This window comes from Natrix helvetica, assembly GCF_964273705.1.
Source record: "Natrix helvetica genome assembly, chromosome: 1".
In the NCBI taxonomy this organism is placed as follows: Eukaryota; Metazoa; Chordata; class Lepidosauria; order Squamata; family Natricidae; genus Natrix; species Natrix helvetica.
In genome coordinates, this window is record NC_138548.1 from 203,786,590 (window position 1) to 203,813,504 (window position 26,915).

A 26,915-nucleotide genomic window follows, 5' to 3' on the forward strand; every position below is an offset into this window, starting at 1 on the left:
TCTCTTCTGAGAAATTAAGAAATTAAAATACCTGGAAGTTGTTAAGAAAGTCCTCACTGAGGGGTCCAGTGTAAGCAGTAACAGGTACATAGGAGTTGAGTTCAGCGAGCCGTGTCTGAGATACTTCAGCACGGTTCTTTCCAAGGTCTTCCTCACGAAGGTAGAACTGGAAGAAAAGATGGGGAAGTGGGGGGATGTTTTAGTAGTAAATATGTTTCAATAAAGGGAATCACAAATAGAACCATATTTAAGTGAATAGAGTGAATTAAGAGGTATGATGAAGAACCTACCTGGGAAGAGAGATCAGACCATTCAGCTATACCTTGGTCATGGATTGTGACCGATTTAACACCACCTAAAATGATGTTTTTAGCTATCTCCACACCTAGTCCTCGCAAACCAGATACCAAGATGTTGGCATTCTGCATTCGTTTCATTGCCTCGTGGCCCAATACATATCTATACAGGACAAATGGGAAAAAGGATTGCATTTTCAGTGCCTTGTTGGTCCAACCTGAAAACTGAACATCCCATATACAGGCAGTTTTCTCTCAACATCTGATAAAGTTCAACAGCTCCAAAACACATCATACTTAATACTTAATATTCACATATTACTTACTAACAATCTACTTTTCAAAACAGCACCCATTCTCCTTTTGATACTTACAGCTGCCTTGAGTATAGACCCTCATCAATGTCTGTTTCACTTCCATTCTTGGCCATACCCTGGAAAGGACAAATATAATCACTTAATCCTTGGCTACCTTTTGATCATTAAAAGAATGTGATAAAGGAACACAAATAACTAAGAACAACCACTATTTGGTTCCTATATTTTATCACTCTCAATACATTTCAAATATTAATTATTTACCAAGGAAGAATTTAAAGTACAAAAAGAAGTCAAGAGATCTGATCAATTGAATTATGGATGGCAACTCAGGGAATATATTTCACAAATCCAGAACTGCATTACAAGAAAGAACAACAAATACAAAAGGAAACGGATATTACAGCATCCTTTGCCCCTCTATTCCTCTGTATAAATCTGAGTATTTATTTTAATACTACATGAAGACACACCTTCAGGCTTATTAATTCCTTACAGAAGAATGCAGAGCACATTTTAAGGGCACAGCTAAGGCTACCTATTACCAGGGAGGAGTTGCAGTTTTCAATCCCCCTCCCCCCAAAAATATGTAGTACTCTCAATGCATAGCAGCGGTTTCCCAATATTTGACAATCTGTCCCAAATTATTTCTCCAAGAAATGGAACCAAAACAGTAAAAGCCTATCTTTTAAAAAATAAATATACATTCTCCAAGCTAAGAAAGAGCTGAACACAAGCCAGTCATAAATCAACACAAGATGACCAGATGACTGTAAATTCATATTACAAGTACAGGTAGTCATTGGCTCATAACCGTTTGTTTAGTGGCCATTTGAAGTTACAACAGCACTGAAAAAAGTGACTTGTGACTGTTTTTCCCACATATGACCTTTGCAGCATTCCCATGGTCACACAATCAAAATTCAGACAATTGACACTGACTCATATTTATGAAAGTTGCAGTGTGCTGGGCTCATGTGATCATGTTTTATGACCTAACAAACAAAGTCAATGGGAAAGCCAGGTACACTTAAGAACTGTGTTCCTGACTTAACAATTGCAGTGATTCACTTAACAAATGTGGCGAGAAAGTGGTAAAATGGGGCAAAAATCACTTAACTGTCTTACTTAGCAATAAAAATGTTGGGCTCAATTGTGGTCGTAAATCAAGGACTACCTGTACTACCCACTGCTTGCTTATACCACTTGCTCTAGTAGGACAAGAAAGCATGTGTTGTAACATGTACAAAAAGCTAGATATAAGAGATAGTAGCAATGGGTACAATGACTTATATATATGCACATCACTAAAGGTTCCCAAGAGTTGTTAATGCAAAATCAGGGAATTTGACTCCTATATAATCAAAGGTTGCAGATTCCAGATTATCTTGTGCATTTTTATAGAAGTGTAAACTCTTGTATTAATTTGTAATTAATATGCTGTAATAATTGCTATCTATAAACATATTCAAGATGTAACTATTTGGATACTTAATGGTTTCTATCAATTTCACAAGAAAGGCTGTAACTAAGAGAAGGACTGTAATCAAGACTGTTTCAATCTGGGAGCAAAATGTAGAAATCCTTTTTAGCTCTCCCTCCCTCCCTCCCTCTCTCTCTCTCTCACACACACACACACACACACCAGTATAGACCTAGGGTGCTTACAAGTTGGGGAGGCATTAAGATTTTCTGCCTCCTCTCTGTATCATGACAATAGGCCCTTTACCAAGATCAAAATTAATGCTGGATTTACCCTTGCTCATCTTTAAAGCTAACATATTTTCTCTGTGCAAGTAGAGCAGGGGTCCCCAACCCCCGGTTCATGGACCGGTACTAGGCATGCCAGAAACTGGGCCCTGCAAACAAGTGAAGCCCCATCTGCGGGATGCAGGCGGTGCACAAAACCATGCCCCTCCAGTCCACAGAAAAATCTCTCTTCATGGAACCTGTCCCGGGAGCCCAAAAGGTTGGGGGCCGCTGAGGTAGAGAATCAGTATGTCAGAATCAGAGATAGTATGCTGCATTAATCAATCCAGAAACTTACGTTGGCAGGCGCTTCACGCAAATCAGTCTGTACGGATTTTCCAGAGGAGCAGTTTGAACCCGTCTTTGACTCTGATTCACCCAAGCGACGCTTCTTGGACAACGGCGAGCTGGACATCTAAATGCACAATGGAAAATACAGATATGAGAATACAATCTTTCATCATCTAATCATTTTGCAGCAGGATTATGACTCTGCCAAAAACAAAAATATCCTATGTAATAGGCAAAGCACTTATGGGAATAGGAGAGAAATACAAAAATGGTGTCTATTGCAATGAAGCAGAAGCAATTAACAATTTCCTCCCAATACTGGTCCACAATCTTTGTTGCCTGAGGGAATCAAAAGATTTACTCCATGTGAAGAACATATTGCTACCAGTGGTCTCTTAGGACACCCCAAAGGGACTATTTCCCATGTCCCATTGGAGTACTAATTGCAGAATCAACCAACTAAATCATACCAGTTAATCAAGTATGGCAGTAGCATAATGGAAAACAAACCTTTGAGGAAGCATAGCTTTCCTTCACCTTCTGTGCTTAAAAAAAGTACCTTATATTGGATCAATTGAAAAAGGCACTGTCTTTCTTAGCAGATTTCTCATCAGAAAAAAAAAGTATTTCCAAGGTATGGAACAATACGGTGTGCTATTTTAAAACAGTTTTAAAATATGAAGTTCCTTTTTAATCTACCATGTAAAACTAATTATTTTTCAATGCTACACCTACAATCATAGAATTCTGAACCAGATGACATCAGTTTAAGCTGTTCTTTTATGGCAAATGTCTCCAAGGTGCCACAGAAATAACTCAATTGTAATCAATAGGCTGACTAAGGAGGGGCTACTAATTAATCAGTTTTACTGGACAAAAAAGAGTAGCTGAATCACTCTTAGCTGCCAAAAATAATATTATTAGCAATTTACAATGAGTTTATTGCTTACAGAGCATTAGAACTTAGTATTATTAAAAAGTTTTTATACTTCTAAGAAACATCCCAATAGCTTATACTTCTGTAGAAATTGCAATGAAACACTCCAAAAGAAAATCCAGTTTTACAACATACTACCATTTAGAGTGATAAATGCAGGTATGAAAAAAGAATGTTAGAAGAAATGCTCACTATCCAATACAGGTAGTCCTCAATTTATGACCAGTTAATGACCATTCAAAATTATGATGGACCACCCAAAAGCTACTTACAACCCTTTTCCAAATTACAAAGGCTATTTACGAACATATCAGAGTCATATGATCGCATTTTAGACACACCTGGCCCTTGTTTGCTGCATCATGACCATTTGCAGCATCCTGCAGTCAATAAACCACAATCTGTGATCTTGGTCAAATTCTGGCATTTATTTCATTTCTGGCAAAAAATGCCCATTGGAGAAAATTGACTGACTTAACGACCGCTGCAAAAAAAATCTTTTTCCATAAATCCAGTCTGGTCACATGATGCCTCAGTTTAAGATTACAATTTATGACGATAAATCTGGGTTCAATTATGATCACAAGTAGAGATCTACCTGTACCACAAATTCATTGGAAGAAAGCATTTCCTTATTTCTTCCTAGGATATGCTTACTTAAACAGGTAAGAACAAAATTCTTTAAATGAATCCTACTGCTTTACTTATAGTCTATTTAAATCCATCCAATGATATTACACTTATTCTTGTTGTGTATGAATTCAGCATCTCATTATCAGCTCTATTCATCCAAGAAAAACAGTTTATAATCCTTTTATTATTGCAAGCCCTGAGCTCAATTAATGAGCATCCATTTCAAAAGAGCATCCAGGTTTTTTTTTTGCCATATGCTGAATTTAATTAATTTATGGAACCCCACACCATACACCCTGCTCAATTATGTTACATTATCATGATGTTAGACACAAATGACTGAATTTCCTCAGTCAAAGGAAAATCATAATAAAAAGTACGTTAGCCAAATGCCACCTTGAAGTGCTGATACTCTTGTTCTAGCAGCCAAGGTAATATTACTCTGGATCTGTTTTAAGAAATTACAGCATGAAGGGGGAAAGTAACAACTGGTTCAGTGATTACAATGGTTCTAAGAAACTATGATGCTAGCTGCAAGGTAAGCTAACAATGTTTGAAAGTTTTAATGTCAGTTGCTGCAAAGCTAATACTTCCCACCTTTCCTCCCAATTGTATATATAATTTTAGTGTTATATAAGTACAGGTAGTCCTCAACTTATAACAGTTCATTTAGTGACCAAAGTTACAATGGAACTGAAAAAAGTGAAGTATGGCCATTTTTCACACAACCGTTATGGCATCCCATGGTCACGGGATCAAAATTCAGATGCTTGGCAACTGACTCATATTTATGATGGTTCCTTGGGCTATGTGACCTTCTTATAAACAAAGCCAATCCAGATTCACTTAACACTGTGTTACTAACTTAACAACTGCAGATTCATTTACCAACTGTGGCACGGAAAGTCATTAATAGAGCAAAAATTCACTTAACAAATCTTTCACTTAGCAACAGAAATGGTGGGCTCAATTGTGGTCATAAATCATGGACTACCTGTAATCTTTCCTACCTGCTGGTAAAAACAGATCATAAAGACGAAGGATGTCTTGTTCCACGTAACTGTAAAATGACTGCAGTTATCCATGTTCCACACCAATGTAACATTTTATTTCCTGATTAAATACAATTCTTGCTGGTTTTTGAAAGAGAATATACCCTATCCAATCATCTAGTAAGGAAATGTCAACAGCAAATTAGTTTCCAGATTGAAGGGAAGCAATTTGGAAAAGAGCATCAATAAGACATAACACTGAGTAGGAAGTACAACTGATTTCAATTCAAAATCAGGCCAACGAAAAATAGGGAGTATATATTTTCTTTTCTCAATATGTGGAAGAATATATACAAGGTCGATAAGGTTTTTACTGCTTCATAAAAAAATGGGGGGGGGGAGCCTTAGGCAATGTACAGTAAAAAAATATAAACAGAATGAAGTAAAAAATAAAAAAAATAAAAGGAAGATTTTTACAGAGTTAAATCACAATACTGATTTATGGTAACAGGTGGCATAATCAGTAACAAAAGGATCATATTAAAAAATTAAATTAAAATTAGTTACAATCTAATTCTGTTCTCTATAATCTGTTCTTCTGTGGAGCTTTTGAAGAAAGAACATTCCTATTACATCTGAAGTATGGCTGTATTATCAGATAAGAATTCTTTTGAGACTATGTGTTCTATTGTTAGGTTTCCGATACCAACAGTTGATCTGCTGGTTCAATAATGATTGATTGTTTTATTACTATAATTGTTTAACTGTAAGTTAGTTAGACCCTGCAAATGAAGCGGCATACAAATTTGAACCTCTCTGAAATGGACTTTGAGGCTATTTGGGGGAGAGAGAAAAATGTCTCTACTATACAAGGACACTGCTGACTGAGGCATACAACTGGACCTAACATGCTCAGCATTACAACTATGAAGCCCAGGCAAGGATAGCTTCCATTACTTAAAAGTTAATCCATCCTTTATGCAGGGACCATTGAGGAAACTACAGCTGTCAGCTTTTTGATTAATAAAACCAAGTGAGCACTGGGTTCAGCAATTTTTTGGTGTGTTGTTTAAGCCGTATATCTCTAATAAGAATGACTATTTTTATTTAGCCAGTATATTCACTGAACTAAAAGGCTATCAAACAGTACTGATAGTCCTCAAAGATAGCTTCTACTATATTCACCTCTCCAAAATTATATATGTAGTAATTTTCTAGCAGAAATTACTGAAGTAGAATAAATTAAGCAGAAAAATGCAAAGGGAATTATCTTGAACAAAGAATAATTTAACTAAAAAATGATCCTAATAATTTTGGAAGAATTTCCACATATAATGAATGAAAATGTTTACCTCCTAGATCAGTTGTGTCAAACTCACATCCTCACGTTGTCATGATGTGAGGTATCATGACTTTTTCCTCCTTTGCTAAACTGGACATGGCCAGCACATGATGCATCCGGCCCGCAAGTTTGACACCCCTGTCCTAGATTAAATATCAACCATTATTGCTGATAAGTATTGTGAATTTAGAAATTCACAGTGGCGTAATGGACACTGTCATACAAATTCAAATAAAAACAAAGAAACAGTTTTTGCTATTCCTACCATAGTGACTTATGAAGCTAGAATCTGCAGGATATACTTTTGGGACAAGCATATTTATTAACAAATATATCCATTTTAATGGGCATCCAAAGAGCACAAAAGTTACACCATAATAAAATATTTTTTCACACGAGTTAATTGAAACAGAAATAATCAAAACATAAAACTTCTCCTTTTTAAGCCTGAAGAACAATAGGAACAACCAATGAGTAAAAATTCCCAACATTTTATAACATTAAGTCATTTTAACAAATTAATATCATATTGATATTAATCCTGATAAATCTTGATGAAAATACAGGTAGTACGGTATATGGTACTTTCCCTTAAAACCATTTACTCTTATTTGAACTGGTTGAGGAAAAAGCAGTAACACAAGAATGACATTAAATATAAGTAACTGTAGAATAAACTGTAAGAACCAATGTGAGGTTGACATTATGATGCTGGACTAGGAATGGGAAGAACACATGTTCTAATCCCTCAAGCATAGAAATCAGGCTCTATGACAAGCCAGCTAAAAAACAAAAGCTCTGATCATTTTATGTATTGACAACTTTGCTATGTGAACTGAAGTGGGGACAGTGCAAAACAAGAGGACTGTGCAACCATATGAAACTAACACTACAATGGTGAAATAAATAGCTTTGACTTGGAGCAAACAAGAAAAAAAAACAGGTGTCCATGCAGTTACTAGAAGTTGAGTTCTAAAAGGAATCTTTCTCATAAAGACAGGCAGAAAATGGAACTGGATATTCTGGCATGAATGATTTGCTGTAAAACAGGAATTTTAGATACTCAATTGTTTAACAATACAGCAATGAACTAAATTGCCATATCAACAGGTTGCTCAAAATTTGGGGTTAAGCCAGGAATAGGTTTTATGTGAAATTACACTATATTTTATCTCAACGACGACAACAAATTTTGTCTGTATGTAATCAGATATCTTTTTTTAAACTGTAAGTCACTATGTTGTATCAACTCTGTGATCTATAGCTTCCCATTCTAGACTCTTTGGAACTGTTTTCTAAATGATGTGAGCACCCCAAATCTATATTTCATTCAGGATATCTTAACTCTAGTATCTATATCTGAATTTTAAGCCCAGCAAAAACCAACCCCCACCCCAAAAATACACAAGGTATGTTTCAGGAAATATAAAGCATAATGCTATCATTATAGTTCAGTAAAGCAATAAGCAGGGGTGTTCTATGTAATGATCAACCAATCATATCAGATAGGCATCAGAAAAACAGGTAAATTAAAAAGACTTAGCACAATAATCTATACAATAATCTCTGGTGAAATGTAGTCCAGTTGAGGATTTTCCATCTAACAAATGCCTATTTCCATTGGCTCAATATGTCCCATGATTGACAATTTTGCAAATTGGTGCATATATCAAATGCTAGATAAAATTGATTTCAAAAATAAAGTTGCCAATCAAGAGATAAGTGAGACAAAAAGCCTGATTAGAAATAAAATAAAAATTATTATGGATGCTGAAGATGAAAGACTGTAAAATTTCACAACTTTGGAACAAAACTTCATTGGAGTGAGTTTTTACATAGAAATCTGTATTTTAATCTTTATTTATATTAACTTTCTTGCTTGGGGTTTATAAAGAACTTGTAAAGACATAATAATTGGCACACATACCATATTATGAAAAAGCATACAAGTTTGATGGGCTGTCTAAACTTAGCAGCCAGAAGTCCTATGCCTTGTCAGAACAGATCCCTTAAAATACTTAACATCTGAGATTTGATATGTCTACTGAAAGGCATAGGTTACAAAGAAATACACTTACTATTAATTTTTTAAATTAGTTTTAAGGTAATGAAAAGAAAGTAACAAAAAGGAAACAAAGGCAATGTCACAGGATTTTATATAAATGCCAAAATTAGATTCAGAATCCTATCTGGAGTTCTGTTCCCAAACTTCTTGATATCTATAAAAGAAAGCATAAAACAGAATTGGAGATAATACACTCTAAATACTTTTGGCCTACATGACGAAGGAAAATGCACAGAACATAATTCTGATCGGATATGAAGTTCTGAGCTTTTCTACTATAAAACCATGAATGAGCCGTGAATGAAAACACATCACATGCTTTCTTCCCCTTTACAGCTATCTCAGGTTAAAATTACAGTATCTGAAAAAATAAATTACAAAAATAATTGCCATGGAAACTTGACCTGGCATATTAAATGTCAATGCTTATTGGATGTACAAGATATAGCCAGTCAATTACAGTATACATTTTAAGTAAAGACTACCAATAAAGGATAAGAGTTAAACAGGGCAATCTTTTAATTAGCTTCTTGTGCAAGACAATTAAGTGGCAAATCAGTTCAGGCAGATTTACCAGAATCACATTCAAGCTGCCCCATGACACGCATGCACAGGCTGACAAATACAAAGAATATGGGCTATATTATTTCAGATAGATGGGATTGCATGCCAGAGATGTGATCATAAGATACGCCCAGAGATATGTAAAAGGGCAAGTGCCCTGATTGCCTCACAATTCCTAACATATCCCTTTTAATATACGAACTAGTAAGATATAAAACTACACTATCTGATCTCTGTCTGCCTTCCCTATTTTCAATAATATACAGCCTTCTCCAAAAATGAATTCTTAAAAGTTTAAAAACCCAGATAGCAAATCTTGAAATTCTTGAAAAACCAATCCCAGTGGTAGGAAAAGTCCGTGGAAAACTGGGGGGGGGGGGGGGGAATTATCATTTCTTCTGTGAAACCGATGCATTTTTGGAATAGATACCGAGATAACAACCACAACCAATGATGCAGAGCCAGCAATGTTAAAGCCAACTGGATTATACTCCTATCAAAGACCACTGAAGAACCACATTTTCCTAGAGGGGAGAAAATCCTTCAAAAATCTGTTTTGCCATGCTATTGGCATGACTGAGATTCTGTTTTATCTCCTTTGCAACTCCTCAGTAAATCGAAGAATACTGTTAATACGGCCTCTTCACAAATACCGTTAGGATAGACGCTGAAAGAAAGAACCCACCCCAACAATTCACAGCGCTTCCCACACTCCTAACTCAACATTTACGCCCAGGTGACTAACCTCCCCCTCCCCCGGGGACTTTTTATTCGGGCTCTTCTTCTCTGAAACCCGCATCCCTCCCAAGGGGGGGGTGGTGGAGAGAAACGGGAGAAAATTACAGTAGCTAACGGCAGCCCACACTTTCCACTTCTCCCCCCCCCCCAATTTGTTCCCCACCCCTCAGGAAAGAACAGACCAGTAAGAGTCAGGAATCCTTTGCTGGGGAAACGGGAATTATTCCCCCATTTAGCCTTCATAGAAGAGAGAGGTAATTTGAGGGGCGAAACGGAAAGAGCGAGAAAGGGGGGCATTTCTCTGAATGGGCTGAAAAAAAACGGGAGGAAAAGAAGGAAGGAAAAGGAGAGCTGCTCAGCTAAGAGGCCAGCTGGGCACCAGGCGGCCTCAGAAAAAGGGCGTTGGGAGGCAAGGAAAGCTAGAAATCCCAGGCAGGTAAGGGATGAAGTGGGGCGGGGGCGCAAGACGAGGAGCAGTTGGCCGTAACGCTACTTGCCGGCGAGACGCGGTCTAGGCCTTGCCGGCTTGGAAGAAGGAACCCTACACAAAAAGGGGAGGGGGGAAAGAGGCGTTTCTATGGAGACCAGATTCCTTTTGAATGTTCCTCTGTTTCTAGGGAAATTGGCGACGGGAGGGGGGGGAGCCCCAAAGATTACCAATGAGGCTGTGTCAGGCCCTGCCGCGGCCGCCGCTGCTGCCGAGTCACCGCTCTGCGCTGCTGCTGCTGTTTCCTCCTCCGGCCTGCACTGACATAAGATGGCCGCGGCAGGGCCCGGAACAAAAACCTCCCCAGTGTCGCACCGCTCCTATCTAGACTGCGACTAAACGCAACCTTTCCTCGGCGCGACTCCATTGGATTCAGCCAGCGTCCGTCACACAGAGGCTCGCCCTGATAGGCTAAAAGGAGAAAAGTTAGCGCGAGGCCACGCCCACTGACCTGGGGAATCTGCCTCCTTTTATGATGAAAAAAGTGATGCGGGCAAAACCCTCCCGCCCGACCTCAGCCTTGAGGTAAAAAGAGGCGGCCCTTGCAGTATCAGGGCCATGCCCCTTCGAAACTTCACGCCAAGACGGAGGAAATGAAACGAGCCCAGCAACGCCTTAAGGAATAGAAATGTGTATCTCACTCCTGAGTTAGAGCGAAAGAGGAATACAATTCCTTATTTAAAGGAACTGCAAGCAAGATAGGTATTTCGGCAGGAGAAATCTATAGAGATTGTCAAGTCATCCACTCAAAGGTGCTGAAAGTCCCGTTGCCTCCTGAATTGGGACAACTATGGCCTGGGTGACTGAGAATCTCTATAGACTTTTAGCTATGCAATTTGGGATGAACACCCTTCGAATGGTGTTGGGAGTAAAAATTGCAGACTACAGGAACCATTACTACTCAGGTGACCCTGAGGACACAGATAAACCTCCAAGTGCTTCAAGACTCTTTAGTCAAAAAGGATGCAAATGAACAACTGTCTGCAAGGAACATAAAGCCTTCAGTTTCCCACCATCCAGTCAAAACTGAAGAAACTTCTTGGATGAGAAGTGAAACATCTTCAAAGAAAAAAAACAAGAAAGCCAGTTGCCTCCTGAAAAAAATACCTTTGGGACAGCAGGAGAAATGTTTTGCCAGTGTGGAAAAAACCCTATACTTATAAAAATTAATTAAAAGTAATTTTCTAAAATATAATCAATTTATCCTTGCAACAACTGTATAAAATAGGACAAGTATAAATAATAATGGAACCAGTTGTCCCAAATAAGTTATGGTAGGCAGCATTTCAATCAGATATCTCCACTTGTTTTTACCAAAACATGTATGTCTAGCTCAACCACATAATAAGAGGCAGTTATGTTATTTTTTCTTGCACAATCCAGCAACCATTGGTGCTCTTTCACACTGGTGAAACCAAAAATCTATACTAAAGATTTAAGCATTATGCTCAAATCACACATGAGTAAAATGAAACTACTGCACAAATCTTAGGCAACAGTAAAAAAGGGTCAAGCTGTCAACATATGAAGTCAGACTGTACAAATCTGAATAGAACAAGTGTAATAATTGCTGCATACTTGTTGGTCAGCATTTATCATGGCTATTTGCCTTGACACAATTATAGGATATCAAGGGATACCAATCATTGAACTCTGATGCCTACTGGAAACTAATATTCAAAAATATCAAACCACATTTATCCCACCTCAATGCATTTACAAAATACTGTTCTATTCTTTCACGTATCTTAAATACCAATTAAGGAAACCAAAAATGAAAAGATCTGTTCTCAGAATGTTTTCAGCTGCTGTAACCTACACCAATCTGAAGGGCTCAACAACCTTACAAGTTGTTAATTGACAAGCTCCCTGTAGTCTCTCTTATGCATAACCTACATCTGAATACTACTTGTCTTCCGTCTTTCATCCCCAACTCATCCCAGTATAAATCCTGTATCGCTCTAGCCATTCTGTTACATCTGATTAAATGAAATGAGGCTTATGGAAGTTTATACCTTTTGTAAGCTGTAAAAGTTGCTAACAAATGACATCTGAAATAATCATAGCTCAGACCATCACACCTTACAGAGATATTATAATGACAAAAGTACAGTATTTTTCGGAGTGTAAGACGCACCTTTTCCCTCCAAAAAAGAGGGTGAAAATCTGGGTGCATATTATACACAATGCAGTATTTTTGGCCTCCCGAAACCCCGCCCCCTTCACAAAAATGGACGTGCAGAGGGTTTGGGAGGCCTGCAGAGTGCAAAAAAGGTTTTTTTTTATTTACATCTTCAAAATCTTGGTGCATCTTATACTCCGGTGCATCTTCCATACGGTAAATGGAAAATACTCTATGTCATCTGAAAGTTATAGAGGATTTTAAGAGCCTGGGTACTGTCATCCTTTAGGAAGGCCTTAAAAACTCTAGCTCTTGCCTGCCCTAGTGCTTACTGGAAGAGCCAGGGTTTCAAGTTTTCCTTTCCCCCAGGGCAGGTGTTTTGTTGTTTTATCGCCTGTCAATTTATGCCGAAAGCTTAAAAAGCAGCCATGAATCACTAGTCAACTGAGTGTCTCTATACATATAGTCCTCTTTTTTATTACAATTGGGACCAAGATTGTTACAATTAGTCAGTGCGGGCATAAAGTGAGACATCGCATCACCCCACTAACTTACATGGCAATCCTGGCACTCTCTGTTAAGGTCATTAACCCAGAATGATGGGCTTTTAAGTGATTCGTCCCTGTCTCCCCCCCCCCCCACCCAATCTCCCTCCCATCTCTGGCTGCCTGGCACTCTGCCTTGCAGGATGGAAAACAGCCCCATATAACTACATAATGGAAAGCAGCCCCATAACTGCCTGACCCAAAGGGGCTACTTGCCATGCCCCAGGAAGCCTCGGCCACAACAACAAACACCAGCAAGCATTTGTTTTCCTGTGTGCCTTCGCTCTCAGTTCTCCTCAATGATTGTCTGCCCTGTCAGGTAAGCCAGAAAAGAAATATGACTTGATGAGATAATGCTACTTTACTAACAGGATCTTGCAAGTCTGAAGATCTAAACTTCCCACTGCCACTTTAACCATTTGATCAATCAAACCAAGTCCTTCTTAAGTTTATTCCTCTAACTATTAAGCTCTGGGAGGCCTCCTCTCTCTTGTCTGATCATTTCCTAGGCAGAATCTAGGAAAGTTCCCCAAGGTCATTCACACATTATATTATATGTACTGACTGTTATCCATAGACAAAGCAGAAGTGCCTTGCGGCCTCCTTTTCGAACTCATAGCCACTATACTACATTAGGCACTCCTGCTTCTCCAGCAAACACTTCTATAGATGACTCTCCAGCACACCCCAGCAGCACAGTGCCAGCACCCATGAAACCCCAACAAGTGCCACCAAGCATTTGTTCACCCAGCTGTTTTCTCTCCCAATTCCCTGCATCAACCTGTTGCCTTTTGTGCCCAGCTGTTGTTCCCGAAGGTTTCCAAAGACAGTGCAACATTTTGAAAGCACAGACAGCCACTTTTAAGGAATGGGGAATTGAGACGGCATAGATAAAAAGGCACTTCTTCTTTGGCCACAGAGGCTGGGTGCAAAAGGCAAAACGTCAGCATGGGGAATTGGGAGAGAAGGCAGTTGGTCAAACAGATGCTTGCAGGGGCTTCATGGGCACTGCAGCTTAGCACTGCACTGCTGCAGCAGGATGGGGGAGCCATATGCAAGAAGCCAGAAAAGGAGGGATGCATGGGATTAGCAGAGTAATTGTGGGTCTGAAAAGGAGACAACAAAGGCATGGAGGTACTTCTCCTTTGGCCACAGTGGCTGGATGCCAAAGGCAAAAAGTCAGTGCAGGAAACTGGGAGAGAAGACAGATGGGTGAATGCTTGCTTGCTAGCGCTTGCTGGGATAGGTTAGTGTGACTGAGTCTTCCCAAGGCATGGCAAATAGACTCAGAGACACACAGTTCTGGGGCAACTTACTGTTCTACAAGGCAGAGTGCAGGTGGCCAAAAGGGCATACATCAGAGAGTGAGATAGACAGGTCTGGAAACACACACACACCATGTTGTAAGTGTGAGTCGACTGCCAAGTATTTTGACTACATGACCACAAGGGTGTTGTGATGACCGTAACTTTGGGCACAGGTCAAAAGTCCTTTTTTCAGCACCACTGTTGCAACTTCAAATGGTTGCTGAACGAATGGTCATAAGTCGAGGACTACCTACATGCTGAATTAATAATAAATCTAATATATAAAAATAATTTTAAATCTCACCACCAATATAGCAATATGTAACATAAGAAGCAACCTGGGAGCACAGAGAAGCTTCTCTCATGACAGTCTGCTATAACTCTAGGCACAATCAGCAATTATCAGTGACAAAGGTCCCTGCATAATGGGTGAACTGTTGGATTAGGGCTCAAGGCATTTTTCAGTCATCTAGTGACCCTAGGCCAGGCACAGCTTAACCCAACTCACCCAAAGGTATTGTGAAAATAAGATGGAGCTTACACACTATGCATATTGCACTTTGGGATGAATAGATAACAAGAAACATAAAACAAAAACCATCCCTTTAAAAAAATCCTTTGTGTGTCGCTGTTTCACTATAATAGAAGGCAGAGTGCTCCCAAAGGGAATATGGAATGAACTCACGAATCACCTACAAAATCCAATGTGCTTCTTTGCCAGGCTTTTAAGCCTGGCAGATTTATAAGTGCTACACTAGCTGTAGATTACCGTACCTCTAGACACCACTATACGCATTTTGTCAATGTAGAAAGGGCTTTTAAGAACAGGGTTAACTGAATAAATCTTATTTATTTATTTAGGAAACTTATATAGCTGCCCATTTCACTAAATGTGACTCTAGGCAGCATAAAATAAAACAGACAGTTAAATATTAAAAAACAAACATAAATAAAAAGCAAGACTATGGGAGAATGGACAACATCCTAAATATAATACAACTATCTTGCAGGCGTCTTGTCCTCATGGAATCCCCAAAGATGCTGCAATATATATATGTGTGTGTGTGCATTTGTGTTACAACCCCTGGTATGCCCATATGACATATATCTATATGTCTTAAGGGTTTTGTATGAGGCTGGGGCAATCTTTGCCTTGGGAAGAATGGTGTTCCAGAGAGCATGAGCCACAGTTGAAACAGTTTGTCTCACGGGTCTTGTCAGATGGAGCTCTTTAGCAAAAAGGGCATATAATAACATACCACTCCTGCCACGTAGAGTTCACTCAATATACTAAGTCGTAAGCCACTCTTTACCATCGGCAATAGCTGGATTCATACATCTTAAGCTTTGCTTGACTTGCTTGGCACATGAACCCAACCAGCATCTTTTTCAGTTCTACTATTTGATGTCTTTCTACAAAAGGCAAGGATTAAACTTGAAGTTGCTGCATTGGGCTCTTCATGGAAGCATAGTGTATAAAATTTTAAAGTGTGGTCAAAACCCTAACATATAAATATATCTTTCTAGCTGTTTAATCCTTCCTACATGATGTATTAATGTGCAAAACATGATACTTGAATTTAGCATTTTTGTGGAGCTTTGTGATTGCACAGCTCTAGAGATAATTTAGCAGAGATCATTTCACAAGGTTTGTCACTTCTAAAATTAGTACATGTGTACATTTATAAATACAGATATTACATACCCAGAATGTAACTTATACCATTTCATTTCTGGTATGAATATGTATGCAAAAAATGAATGCTTTCCCATAAGGTTTGATATAAAAATTAGCTCCACACATGATGCTAAGCCAAAATATGGCCCGCTAGATTTTAGATTAGCATTCTGTTCAAATCTAGCCACTGTGATTTTAAACGGTTTATGGCTTAGCTTGCTGAACAAGCAAAATCATTACCATTTATCCTAATTATTTCTTCTTCCAAAATGAACTTTAAAAAAAAAACTCAGAAAGTCCAAGGGATAAAGGATATTTTTCCCTCAGATTTCAAACTGTTTGAAGACTGGGGAAGGAAATGACGAGCCATTTCAGTATTCTGCACAGAAGCCAAATGGACATTCACATGGTCAATGTCAGCATAATATGATACAGAAAGCTGAAACACACACACACACACACACCAATTTAGAAGGTATCCATCATCAAGCTACTCAGGAAGAACAAACAGGGGGTAAACAAGAAAAGCACTGATGTTTATAATGTGGCTGCTGAAAGGATGACCACCTGCTGATATGCTCATAGCCAAAAGGAAAATTTAATGCTGCAAAGATATGTACAGTAAACCACTGATATGTGGAATGTCAGAGCAACAATTTGATGCTCTCAGTCCCGTCTGGACTACTGCAACACTCTCTACATGGGGCTCCCCTTGAGATGCACCCGAAGACTACAGCTAGTTCAGAATGCGGCCGCACGGGCTATCATGGGGAGTACCAGGTACTCCCACATAACACCTCTCCTGCGCGAGCTGCACTGGCTGCCTGTGGTTTTTCGGGTGCGTTTCAAGGTGTTGATTACCATCTTTAAAGCGCTCCATGGCACAGGACCTAGTTACCTGCGGGATCGCATCTTACCTCATACATCCCTGCGACCAATTCGCTCCCACAGGGAGGGACTCCTCCGGGTGTCGTCCACTAAGCAATGCCAATGTGCGGCACCCAGGAGTAGAGCCTTCTCTGTGATGGGCCCAACCCTCTGGAATGACCTCCCCCCCGATATCAGAACCACTACCGACCTCCGCTCCTTCTGACAGAAACTCAAGACCCACCTGTTCCAATTAGCTGGCCTAGCCCATTTATAGTCCCATTCTTAACCTCCTGCCAAACATTTTATTCTGGGGTAGTTTTTTAGGGGTAGTTTTTAATGTATCTCTAATTTTAATTTTAATTATTATTGTACAGTTTATATGTTACCTCCTCCATCTATATTTATCCATATTTATCTATATCTGTATGTATTTATATTGTGTTTTAATATGACTGTACACCACCCCGAGTCCCTTCTAGGAGAGGGCGCGGTTTATAAATTAAATAAAAGTAAAAGTAAAGTAAAGAAATGTGAAGAATGTAGACAGACATTCTAGAAGTTACCAAATAGAAAGTGGACTGGAATGGATCACTTTAGAAGAACATTATATTTACTGTGGAGAATAAAACCACTGCAGTCACCATCATATTAAAATAAAAGGGTAAAGAGGTAAGCGCTTGGTTCATCCCCCTACAATCAAACCAATCAGTATCACTGTGATCCAAGTCTATCCTCCAACCACAGATGCAGAAGGAGCGTTGGCTTACGGTCTTCTCTGTGCACTGCGGGAGAGTCCAAGCATGGGTTAATTCTGTCTGACTGCCCTGGACTGAATTGAAGATCTTTAGCCACGCCTCCTGTGCTGGCACCTCAGATTTTTTGATGAAGGCGTGGACCTGTAGTCTGTTCAACGGTGGTTCCAATAAGTTTATTACAAGATCAAGTCAATAGCAATTCGCAGAAACAGCGTAAGTCATGAGCTCTGGTCAGCTGAGAGTTCAAATACAGCCGTTAGAAGAAAGAAATGTCAACGCGAAATTAACACTGTGAGAGTCCTTAGGGCGGGGTTGGACTCTCCCGCAGCGCACAGAGAAGACCATTCAGGTAAGCCAACGCTACTTCTCCTGTGCGCTGCTTGGAGAGTCCAAGCATGGGACATACCCAAGCTAAATGTCACTAGGGCAGGGAGTAATTGAGTTAATGGTCTCTCCAGCCAAATGAATGCCCTGAAGAACTCGTCTTCCAAAGGCTGCGTCCGCTGACACAAACTTATCTAACTTGTAGTTCCGAACAAATTGAGACGGCGATGCCCACGTTGCTGCCCTGCAGATTTATTCTATGGGCGCTTAAGTCACCCAGGCTGCTGTAGAGGCAGCGCTTCTTGTAGACTGGGCCGTGATGTGACGTGGCACCTGTGTAGACTGGAGCTGGTAGGCAAGGGCGATGCAGGTGCGCAACCATTGGCCGATGGTGGCAGAGGTGACCTTGCTCCCCATAGTGGCAGGTTGAAACGATATGAAGAGGGATTCAGACCACCAAAACGATGCCGTGCGCTTGATGTACTTGCAGAGTGTCCTATGCACATCTAGTTTGTGCTATCTGCGCTCCCTAGGATGCCTTGGATGCAGGCTAAAGTTTGGAAGAATGACTTTCTGGCTGCGGTAGAATCAAGTGTTGACTTTAGGGATGAACGAAAGATCCAGACGGAGAACGACCCTGTTAGGATGTATGATATATAGGTCCTCCATGACAGACAGGGCTGCCAGCTCCGAGATCCTTCGTGCAGAAGTAATGGCGGTCAGAAAGACCGTTTTGAAAGTCAGGTGTTTCAAGTCAAAGGATCGAAGGGGCTCAAACAGAGGGCCGATCAGTACCCTCAAGACAATGTTCAACTCCTGTGGGGTTAATTGATTAATCAGTAGTTGGCAAACCACGCTGATTAAATCAGTCAAAGTCTACATTCCTTCCTCTTAATCCTTTTGCTTACAAGAAAGACGATGGAATTTGCACGTTGCAAGCAGTAATAAATTAACTTATAAACATATGGGTCACGTATCTTCATCATGAAGTGTCCATGAAGTGCCCATGAGGTGTCCGTGAGGAAAAGCATGCATCTGTAAACCAATCAATAGTTGCCAAGTGGATTTTCTGTCCAATGAGCTTTTCTATTCTGAGAAGTTTGACAATAAAACGTTGCTCAGGATGGCCTTCCCAGCACAACCTTACTCCTGTCTGCGTCTGCTTTTCTACGTCACCAACAAACTCCCAGGACGGATAACAATGGATGACAGGAGGACGTAAATTGGTGGCCCCTTTTAGGAAACTGCAGACCCTGGGATGATATGCAAGGGAGAGGTGGTTGCTGGAAGCCAGGACAGTAGACAGTGCTGCAACCTGACGCGGAAGCATATTCGCCGCTAACCTTTAGTCCAACCCCTCCTGCAAAAAATCCAAAATCTGTGGAATGGTGGCAGAAGTGGAATCAATAGATTTTTGAGTGCACCACCTGGCGAAAGCGGCCCAGGTGGCATCATAAATTTTGGTAGTCGCTGAGAGGCTTGAATGGTTTCTATGACCTTAGCAGATAGTCTCTCTCTAGGACAGTGATGGCGAACCTATGGCACGCGTGCCACAGGTGGCACGCGGAGCCATTTGTCAGGGCACACGAAGCGCTGCCCTGTCAGCTGGCCAGCGCACATGCGAGCGCTGGCCAACTGGGTTCACCCTTTTTAAAAGCCATTTTTTGCCCTCCCCAGGCTCCAGAGGCTTTATAGGAGCCTGCGGAGGGTGAAAAGAGTCTCCCCCGCCTCTCCCCCTGAGGCCCTCTGGAGGCTTCATAAGCTTCTGTGAAGCCTCTGGAGCGCAAAAAACCAGCCCTACGGGCAAATTGGAAGTTCAGGAACGGACTTCTGGTTTGCTCGGAGGGTCGTTTTGACTGCTCCTGAGGCTTCAGGGAAGCCTCCTGACGGTCCCTTAAGCCTCCGGAGGGCTTCCAGGGGGGGTGGGGAAGGCTGTTTTCGCCCTCCCCAGGCTCCTATAAAGCCTCTGGAGCCTGGGGAGGGCAAAAAAAGCATGTAAAAATGGGGGGAGCGCCTGTAGTGCACGCATGCGCACTGGGGGGTCACGCATTGCATTATGGGTGCGGCACGCCTGCACATGACCCTCCTGCGCTCCCCCCACTTATGGCACGCAAGCCAAAAAAGGTTCGCCATCGCTGCTCCAGGAGGTCCCTCTCAAGTGCCAGATGGCAAATTGCAACCACTGGGGCTCTGGGTGTGATAGAGCCCCCTGGTTGAGAGAGATCTCCACTGGAGGTATTCTCCATGGTTTGGCGATGGTGAGACTCACAAGGTCGGCAAACCATGTCTGTCTGGGCCACTAGAAGCACCTCCGCTTGTTCCGCTAGTATCATGCGAATCACGCTGGGAAGGAGTGGAAGTGGTGGGAACGCATAGAGCAGGCCGGGTGGCCAGTGGCAAAGCAGAGCGTTAACTCTCTCTGCTCCTGGGGACCGGAACCTGGAGAAGAAACAAGGGAGATGGGTGTTCTCTGGGGTGGCGAATAGATTGACTGACGGGCGGCCGAACCTCTGCGTGATCTTGAGGAAAAGGTCCGGGTACAGGCGCCACTCTGAGTGGTTGATCGTGGCCCTGCTCAGCCAATCCGCTTCGACATTGCTCACCCCGGAGATGTGCTCCGCTCAAAGGGATGACAGATGTTTCTCCGCCCACTTCCCCAGATGTTCCGCCTCCACCATCAACGAATTGCAGCAAGTGCCTTCCTGGCAGTTTACATGTGCCTTGGTCGCCACATTGTCCATGAGCAACATTACATGGTGACCTTGGATTTTTGTCTGAAAATATAGAAGAGCTAGCCTCGCCACTTTTAGCTCCAGCCAGTTTATGCTGTGCTTGAGATCGCTGGCAGACCACCTGCCTTCTGTGACCTGATTGTCGAGATGGGCTCCCTATCCAAATAGACTAGTGTCCGTCATGATGATGAGGCAATCCGGTTCACGGAAGAAACTGCCCTTGGTCAACGCAGGAGAAAGCCACCACTGCAGGGTCTGCTGGACATTGAGTGGAACTGGGATCGGAGTGGGGAAATTGCTGTTCTTGGCCCTTTGGTGAGGCAGAAGACACCACTGAAGCTGTCTCAAGTGCAACCTTGCCCATGGCACTATTGTCAGGCAAGAAATCATTTTGCCGAGGAGCGTCGATAACTGAACAATGGGCGCCGACCGCAAAGTCCGCACCTGGAGTACCAGTTTTCTGATGCTGGAGATACGCTCCTGGGACAAGGCGACCTGGCAACTGACAGTGTCTATTATTGAGCAGAGATACTGCAACCTGGTGGTGGGAGTGAGGTGGCTCTTTTCCAGATTGACAGAGAAGCCGTGATCTTGCAGAACTCTCATCGTCAACCGAAGGTCCCTGACTGCTTGTTGGGAGGACGACGATTGAATGAGAATGTCATCTAGATATGCTTGAAGTTGAACTGGGCATGACCTCAGGGATGCAACCACCGCTGCCAGAATCTTTGTAAATGTCCTGGGGACCGATGACAGGCCGAACGGTAGTGCCCTGTACTGATAATGCTTGCCTGCGTAATAAAATCTCAGAAACTTACGATGGGCCTTTCGGATTGGGAAGTGGAGGTATGCTTCCCGGAGATCTATTGATGTTAGCAGATCTCCCAGTCTGATGCAGCCCAGAATTGACTGGAGGGACTGCATCTTGAAGCGTTTGTACACCAGATGGTAATTTAACTTTTTTAGATCTAATATCCCCCTCCACCCTCCTGAGTTCTTTGGGACCAGGAACAGGATGGAATAGAAACCTGACCATTCGTGTCCCGCTGTCACTAATTCTATGGCCCTTATCTCCCAAAGATGCTGAATCTCCTGCTCCATCAGGGACCTTTTGGTTGGGGAGGAGGGAGTGGGACAGCGGATGAAGTGGCGGGGGGAGTGGAGATGAATTCCAGGGTCAGACCCAGTCGGATGGTTTGGAGTACCCACTGGTCTGACATGGTCTGCTCCCATCTCACCTGGAATAACTGCAGACAGCCTGCAATGGGAGAGAACCAGGTCCAAGGCCTCATCAAAGAGTTTTGTCCCCTTGAAGGGAGCTGAGGCCAACTTCCACTTGGACCTCATATCTGCGTTCCAGTGACGCAACCATAATAGCCAGCGTGTGGTGACATTGGAGGATAAGGCCCTTGATGCAAATTTTGCAGAATTAAGAATAGCATCGGCAATGTATTCAGCTGCCACCATAATCTTGTTCAGTTCCTGCCTCAACTTGGTGTCACCTTGCAGGAAGTTTCGTGGCAAGGCGGCAAAGCCACAGAAGAGACGCCCTAGACATAAAGGAAGCGGAGGAGGCCGTCTTAATGGCCCAAGCCGCTGCCTGATGGGTCTTATGACATGCTTTTTCTGATCTTTTGTCCTCTGCTTTCAGACCCTCTAAGAGGTTGGGGGGCAAGATGGAAGAGGAAGTAAGAGCCTGCACAGGCAGATCTACCTGAGGTAGTTTTAAAAGATTCTCCAAGGCAGCGTCCACAGTGTAAAGTTTCCTGTCGCTATTGCTAGGCGTGGCTAGAGTACCAGGTTTGGCCCACTGGTGCTGCACAACATTCAGAAATAATTTGGGTACTGGAACTATCTCCTGAGCAATGACGGGTTCGTCAAAGAGCTCCTCACCGTACTTGACTGTTTCGGAAGTGGCTTGTTCAGGTACGGAGGCCTCTAATCGGGTAGCCATTTTGGCCTTCTTAATGATAGTCTTGAAGGAAGTCTGGTTAAATAAACAAGTAAAGGCTGGCTTATACTGGTGGTGCTAGACTTGCAGGCTTGTTTGGATTTCTGTTTGAGCCCCTCAGCAATGCCCTAGGAGATGGCCCTAGTTATCACCTCCTGCATTTCTGCAGATAAGGCCAGACCCTGATCCTCTACCAGGCGGGCCCGTTTTGCGGCCTGGGGCAAGGGAAGCTGAGGGGCCAGGGGCAAGGCTGGAGGAAGATCCTCCTCAGCCTCCAGCGAGCATTGGAATAGGTCAGCATTGTCTGCCATTGAAGGCCTGGGAGACCCGGCAGATGCTATGGAAACATCAGAGGAAAATTGCTGGTCCTCATCCTCACTGTCTGCTATGGACTGCTCAATGGCAACAGGGGGCGGCTCCTGGGATGGATCCCTTATGGGAGGCTCTGCAGTTGATGTAGCTGTGCATTGAGCCTTCTCAAACTGCTTTTAGAGTGCCTTCTGGCGCCTAAGAGCCCTCTTGTCCTGAGAACTGGCCTGCTTCTTCCCCCCCAGCCTGATGGTACTTACTACGGGCCTTTGAGGTCGCCTTGCTAGCCTGTCTAACAACCCCCCTACTGGTTGAGGGAACTGGATGGTCTGCCTCATCGGGGGTTCTCTCTGCCATGGTAGGAGCTATGTAGTGTCCTTGTCCTGGCAGATGCGCTACACTCACCACAAGGGCTATGGAAGGTCCTGAGGAAGGAGCGAGGAGACAGAGAGCGATGGTGGTAGGCCAAGTCACGAGGCACAAGCCCAACTGCTCCCAGCGCTCCCCAGGTGGCAAAACAGGAGTATGGCCGGGAATAGTCAAAAACTACTACAGGCGCTCTCAGGATCAAGCCTCACTGATAGTGTGGAAGGAAACCCACCGGATAGAGAGACCCCCGCAGCTCTCTGCTGAAGGCAGGAATAGTCAGGTGGCAGCGAGATAGAGAAGCGGCAAGCTGACTCTGGCTGTGTCCGATGCGATGCATTTAACAGCCACAAAATGGCTGCCGCTTTGAAAAGATGGGAAACTCTCAATTTAAAATGGTCACTGCCTTCAATTTAGCTGGAAAATGGCCACCGCAACTAGGAAACAGGTTGGAAGGCTTCTGAAAACCACTTCCAAATCGATGGGCGAGAACGCAAGCAACCGGGTCCTTAACCACTGCCGCTGCGCCCAGAAAACCAGTAATCAAGGGAAGCGCTGGCGCTCCGACCCTCCCGCGTTGCCCCTTGCCGCCCAACAGCTGCGGGTGCCCAAGTGAAGCCCAGGACACGTTGGCTCGCAGATCGATGCAACCGAAGGGAAAAAACTCTTTAAAACGCTCACCGACCTGTAATTGGAAAATAATCAGAATGAAGGCTAGTTTGGAGAGTCCAATCAATGTTTTTATAGGAATCACGTTGTAACACGTCCACTGGGCTTAGACTGAATTGAAAAAACTGAGGTGCCAGCACAGGAGGAGTGGCTAAAGATCTTCAATTCGGTCCTGGGCAGTCAGACAGAATTAACCCAGCCTTGGGCTCTCCAAGCAGCGCACAGGAGAAGTTGAATATTTCAATGGCAACTTGCAACTCCTTGTCAATGTAACACAAAAGAAAATAAAAACAAAAAACCCTCATATTAATTAGAAGAGATTGGAATGCTGACATTGGAAGTAAAATGGCATCTGGAATAATTAATTTGGGCTCTATGTACAAAATTAAATAGGAGACAGGCTATCATTCTGACAAGGGGATTTAATATATATAACAAATATTTCTTTCAGTAAACTCAATAATTATTCTGTATTATCACCAGATAACCTCAAAAGCAAATCTTTGCTACACTATCTGTAGCAAAGATGTAAAAATTATATTCAGCTCACAAACCGCTTGCAAAATTACAATTTAACCTAAAGAAAACAAATACAATCATCAGAGCAACAGGAAGTGACATGCCACCTGAATATACATTGGAGGTACTGAAGAGATTTAGCTGATTAGATCTGATAAATATAGGGCCTAGAGAACTCTGAACTGGATTGGACTAGACTACACTAGATTAGTTGAAAGGATTCTGGTGTCAGGCCTGGAAGCCATTTTTTGCATTAGGCCTTCAGGCTTGCCACATTTATTGCTGTGGGAAAATGGGAGGGGGGATTATATGGAGTGGGGTGGATATAGTCAAAATAACATTTCTCTGTGAGTCAAGGACATCTTGCCCTGCACCTGGAGGGGAGTGACTGGGGGGGGGGGCATCTCCAGCTGTGACAGTGCTTGATTGGACCATGTGATGGACATGTGGGTGCTGGGCATGGACTAGAAATTTCGTTTGGGCGGGGAAAACCTGGAAACTTTCAGAGTTGGGTTTTCCCAGATGTGCCAATATGACATCTCTAATAAAATGGAACTTTGAGGAAACTCTAGCCTCAGAGTCTTCTTTCATTGGTGATGTTACTCGGAACCCTTACACCTGGAGATCTTCTAGTCCAACACCCCCCACCCACCCCCACCCCGCTCAGGCAAGAAATCTTATACCATTTCAGGCAAATGATTGTCCAATCTCTTCTTAAAAGCTTTCAGTATTAGAGCAATCACAACTTCTGGAGGCAAATTGTTTCACAGATTTATGACATTATTAAGGATGAGGCAAAGAAAAATATCCCAAAATGAGAACCATAAAAAAAATGAAATGAGTATCCATTGACATACTGAAAATAACTAAAGACTAGCAAAAAGAAAAAAAAAAACTGCATACAAAAATATGCATGCTGAGTTCCAGCAAAAAGGAGACAATCAATTATATCTAAAGACACTACGCAATTCTATGAGAAGGATAATAGATTTTTAAAAATAGAAATCAAGAGAACCACTTATTTAAAGACCTGCACTCTAACAGGCAAAGGCGGCAGAGAAAAATGATATAAAGAAGAGGTGATATGGCTACATGAAAGAACTACATCAAAATAATTCTCAAATTGATATCTACAAAGGCCTACTTGCTAGAAAGTAAAGTTAGAACAAAGGCACCTTGGAGATCATCTTAAAATGAATTCTAGAAAATTTTGCTGATGACAAAGCTGCAGAAATGGATGAAGTACCCGAAAAACTACAAGTGTACGAGATGACACAGTTAAGCACTACTGGTAGTCTGTAACAGATATGGAAAACAGAACAGTAGCCAAAGGACTGGAAAATATCAATTTATATTCGAAAAGCAAAAACAACAACATAGAATAGTACAGGTAGTCTCCAATTTACAACAGTTAATTTAGTGCCTGTTCAAAATTACCATGGCACTAAAAAAGTGACCATTTTTCTTACTTACAATCATTGCAGCATCCCCATGCAGAGGTGGGTTGTCAATTTTTCTACTACCGGTTCGGGTGGGCGTGACACTTCTGCGCGGGTGGGCGTGACACTTCCCGCCGCCACTACCATCAGTTCACCTGATACGGGCTGAACTGGGAGCAACCCACTTCTGTCCCCATGAACATGTGATCAAAATTTAGAGTCTTGGCAACTGACTCGCATTTGTCACTGTTGCAATGTCCGGGGATTTTGTGATCACGTCTTGTGACTTTCTGACAAGCAAAATCAATAGGAAGGCCAGATTCACTTAACAACCATGTTACTAACTTAGCATCTGCAGTAATTCACTTAACTGTAGCAAGAAAGGTCATGAAATGGGGCAAAACTCACTTAACAAATGCCTCACCTAGCAACAGAATTTTTGGGCTCAATTGTGGTCATAACCTCAGGACTACCTGTACTAAAGAATGATCAAACCGCCCAATAACTGCACTTATTTCAAATACTACTAATATCTTGTTCATGATTTTGCATTGGGGGTGGGTGGGTGGAGAACGCTAGATTGGGAAGTTAAAAACCTAGAACCAAGTTTGATTGTGTCCCATTCTAGGTTTTTAACTTCCCAATCTAGCGTTCTCCACCCACCCACTCCCAATCCGCCTGGATCTGTCATGCAGCAAAGAGATACAGTAGCTGGGCGCAATAGCAGCAATAGCAATAAGCAGATCCGGAGAGATTTGGGGTTGGGGGTGGAGAACGCTAGATGGGACACAATCAAACTTGATTCAAAGGCTTTGGCTCCTGAGATTGGTGCGCTGCCATCCAAAATGCTATTACTACGATCTCTGCCTCCTGGAACCGCCCGAGAAGCGGCAGGTAAAGCAGCGAAGAAGAGGAATT

General features: G+C 42.3%; 1 protein-coding gene across 4 annotated transcripts in view; it reads right to left on the bottom strand.

The window, feature by feature from the left end:
• Positions 1-26,915, bottom strand: part of UBA1 (ubiquitin like modifier activating enzyme 1) — a 47,849-nt gene that overhangs the window by 11,673 nt on the left and 9,261 nt on the right. For 3 of the 4 annotated variants that reach the window (XM_081954453.1, XM_081954455.1, XM_081954454.1), the window contains exons 2-5: positions 2,661-2,777; positions 671-729; positions 291-459; positions 32-166 (exon numbers count right to left, since the gene is read on the bottom strand). In XM_081954453.1, the coding sequence (XP_081810579.1) occupies positions 32-166; positions 291-459; positions 671-729; positions 2,661-2,777 (480 nt within the window). Of the gene's footprint in view, positions 1-31; positions 167-290; positions 460-670; positions 730-2,660; positions 2,778-10,581; positions 10,737-26,915 lie in introns of those variants that run through there. The other variant, XM_081954452.1, reaches the window with a different exon arrangement.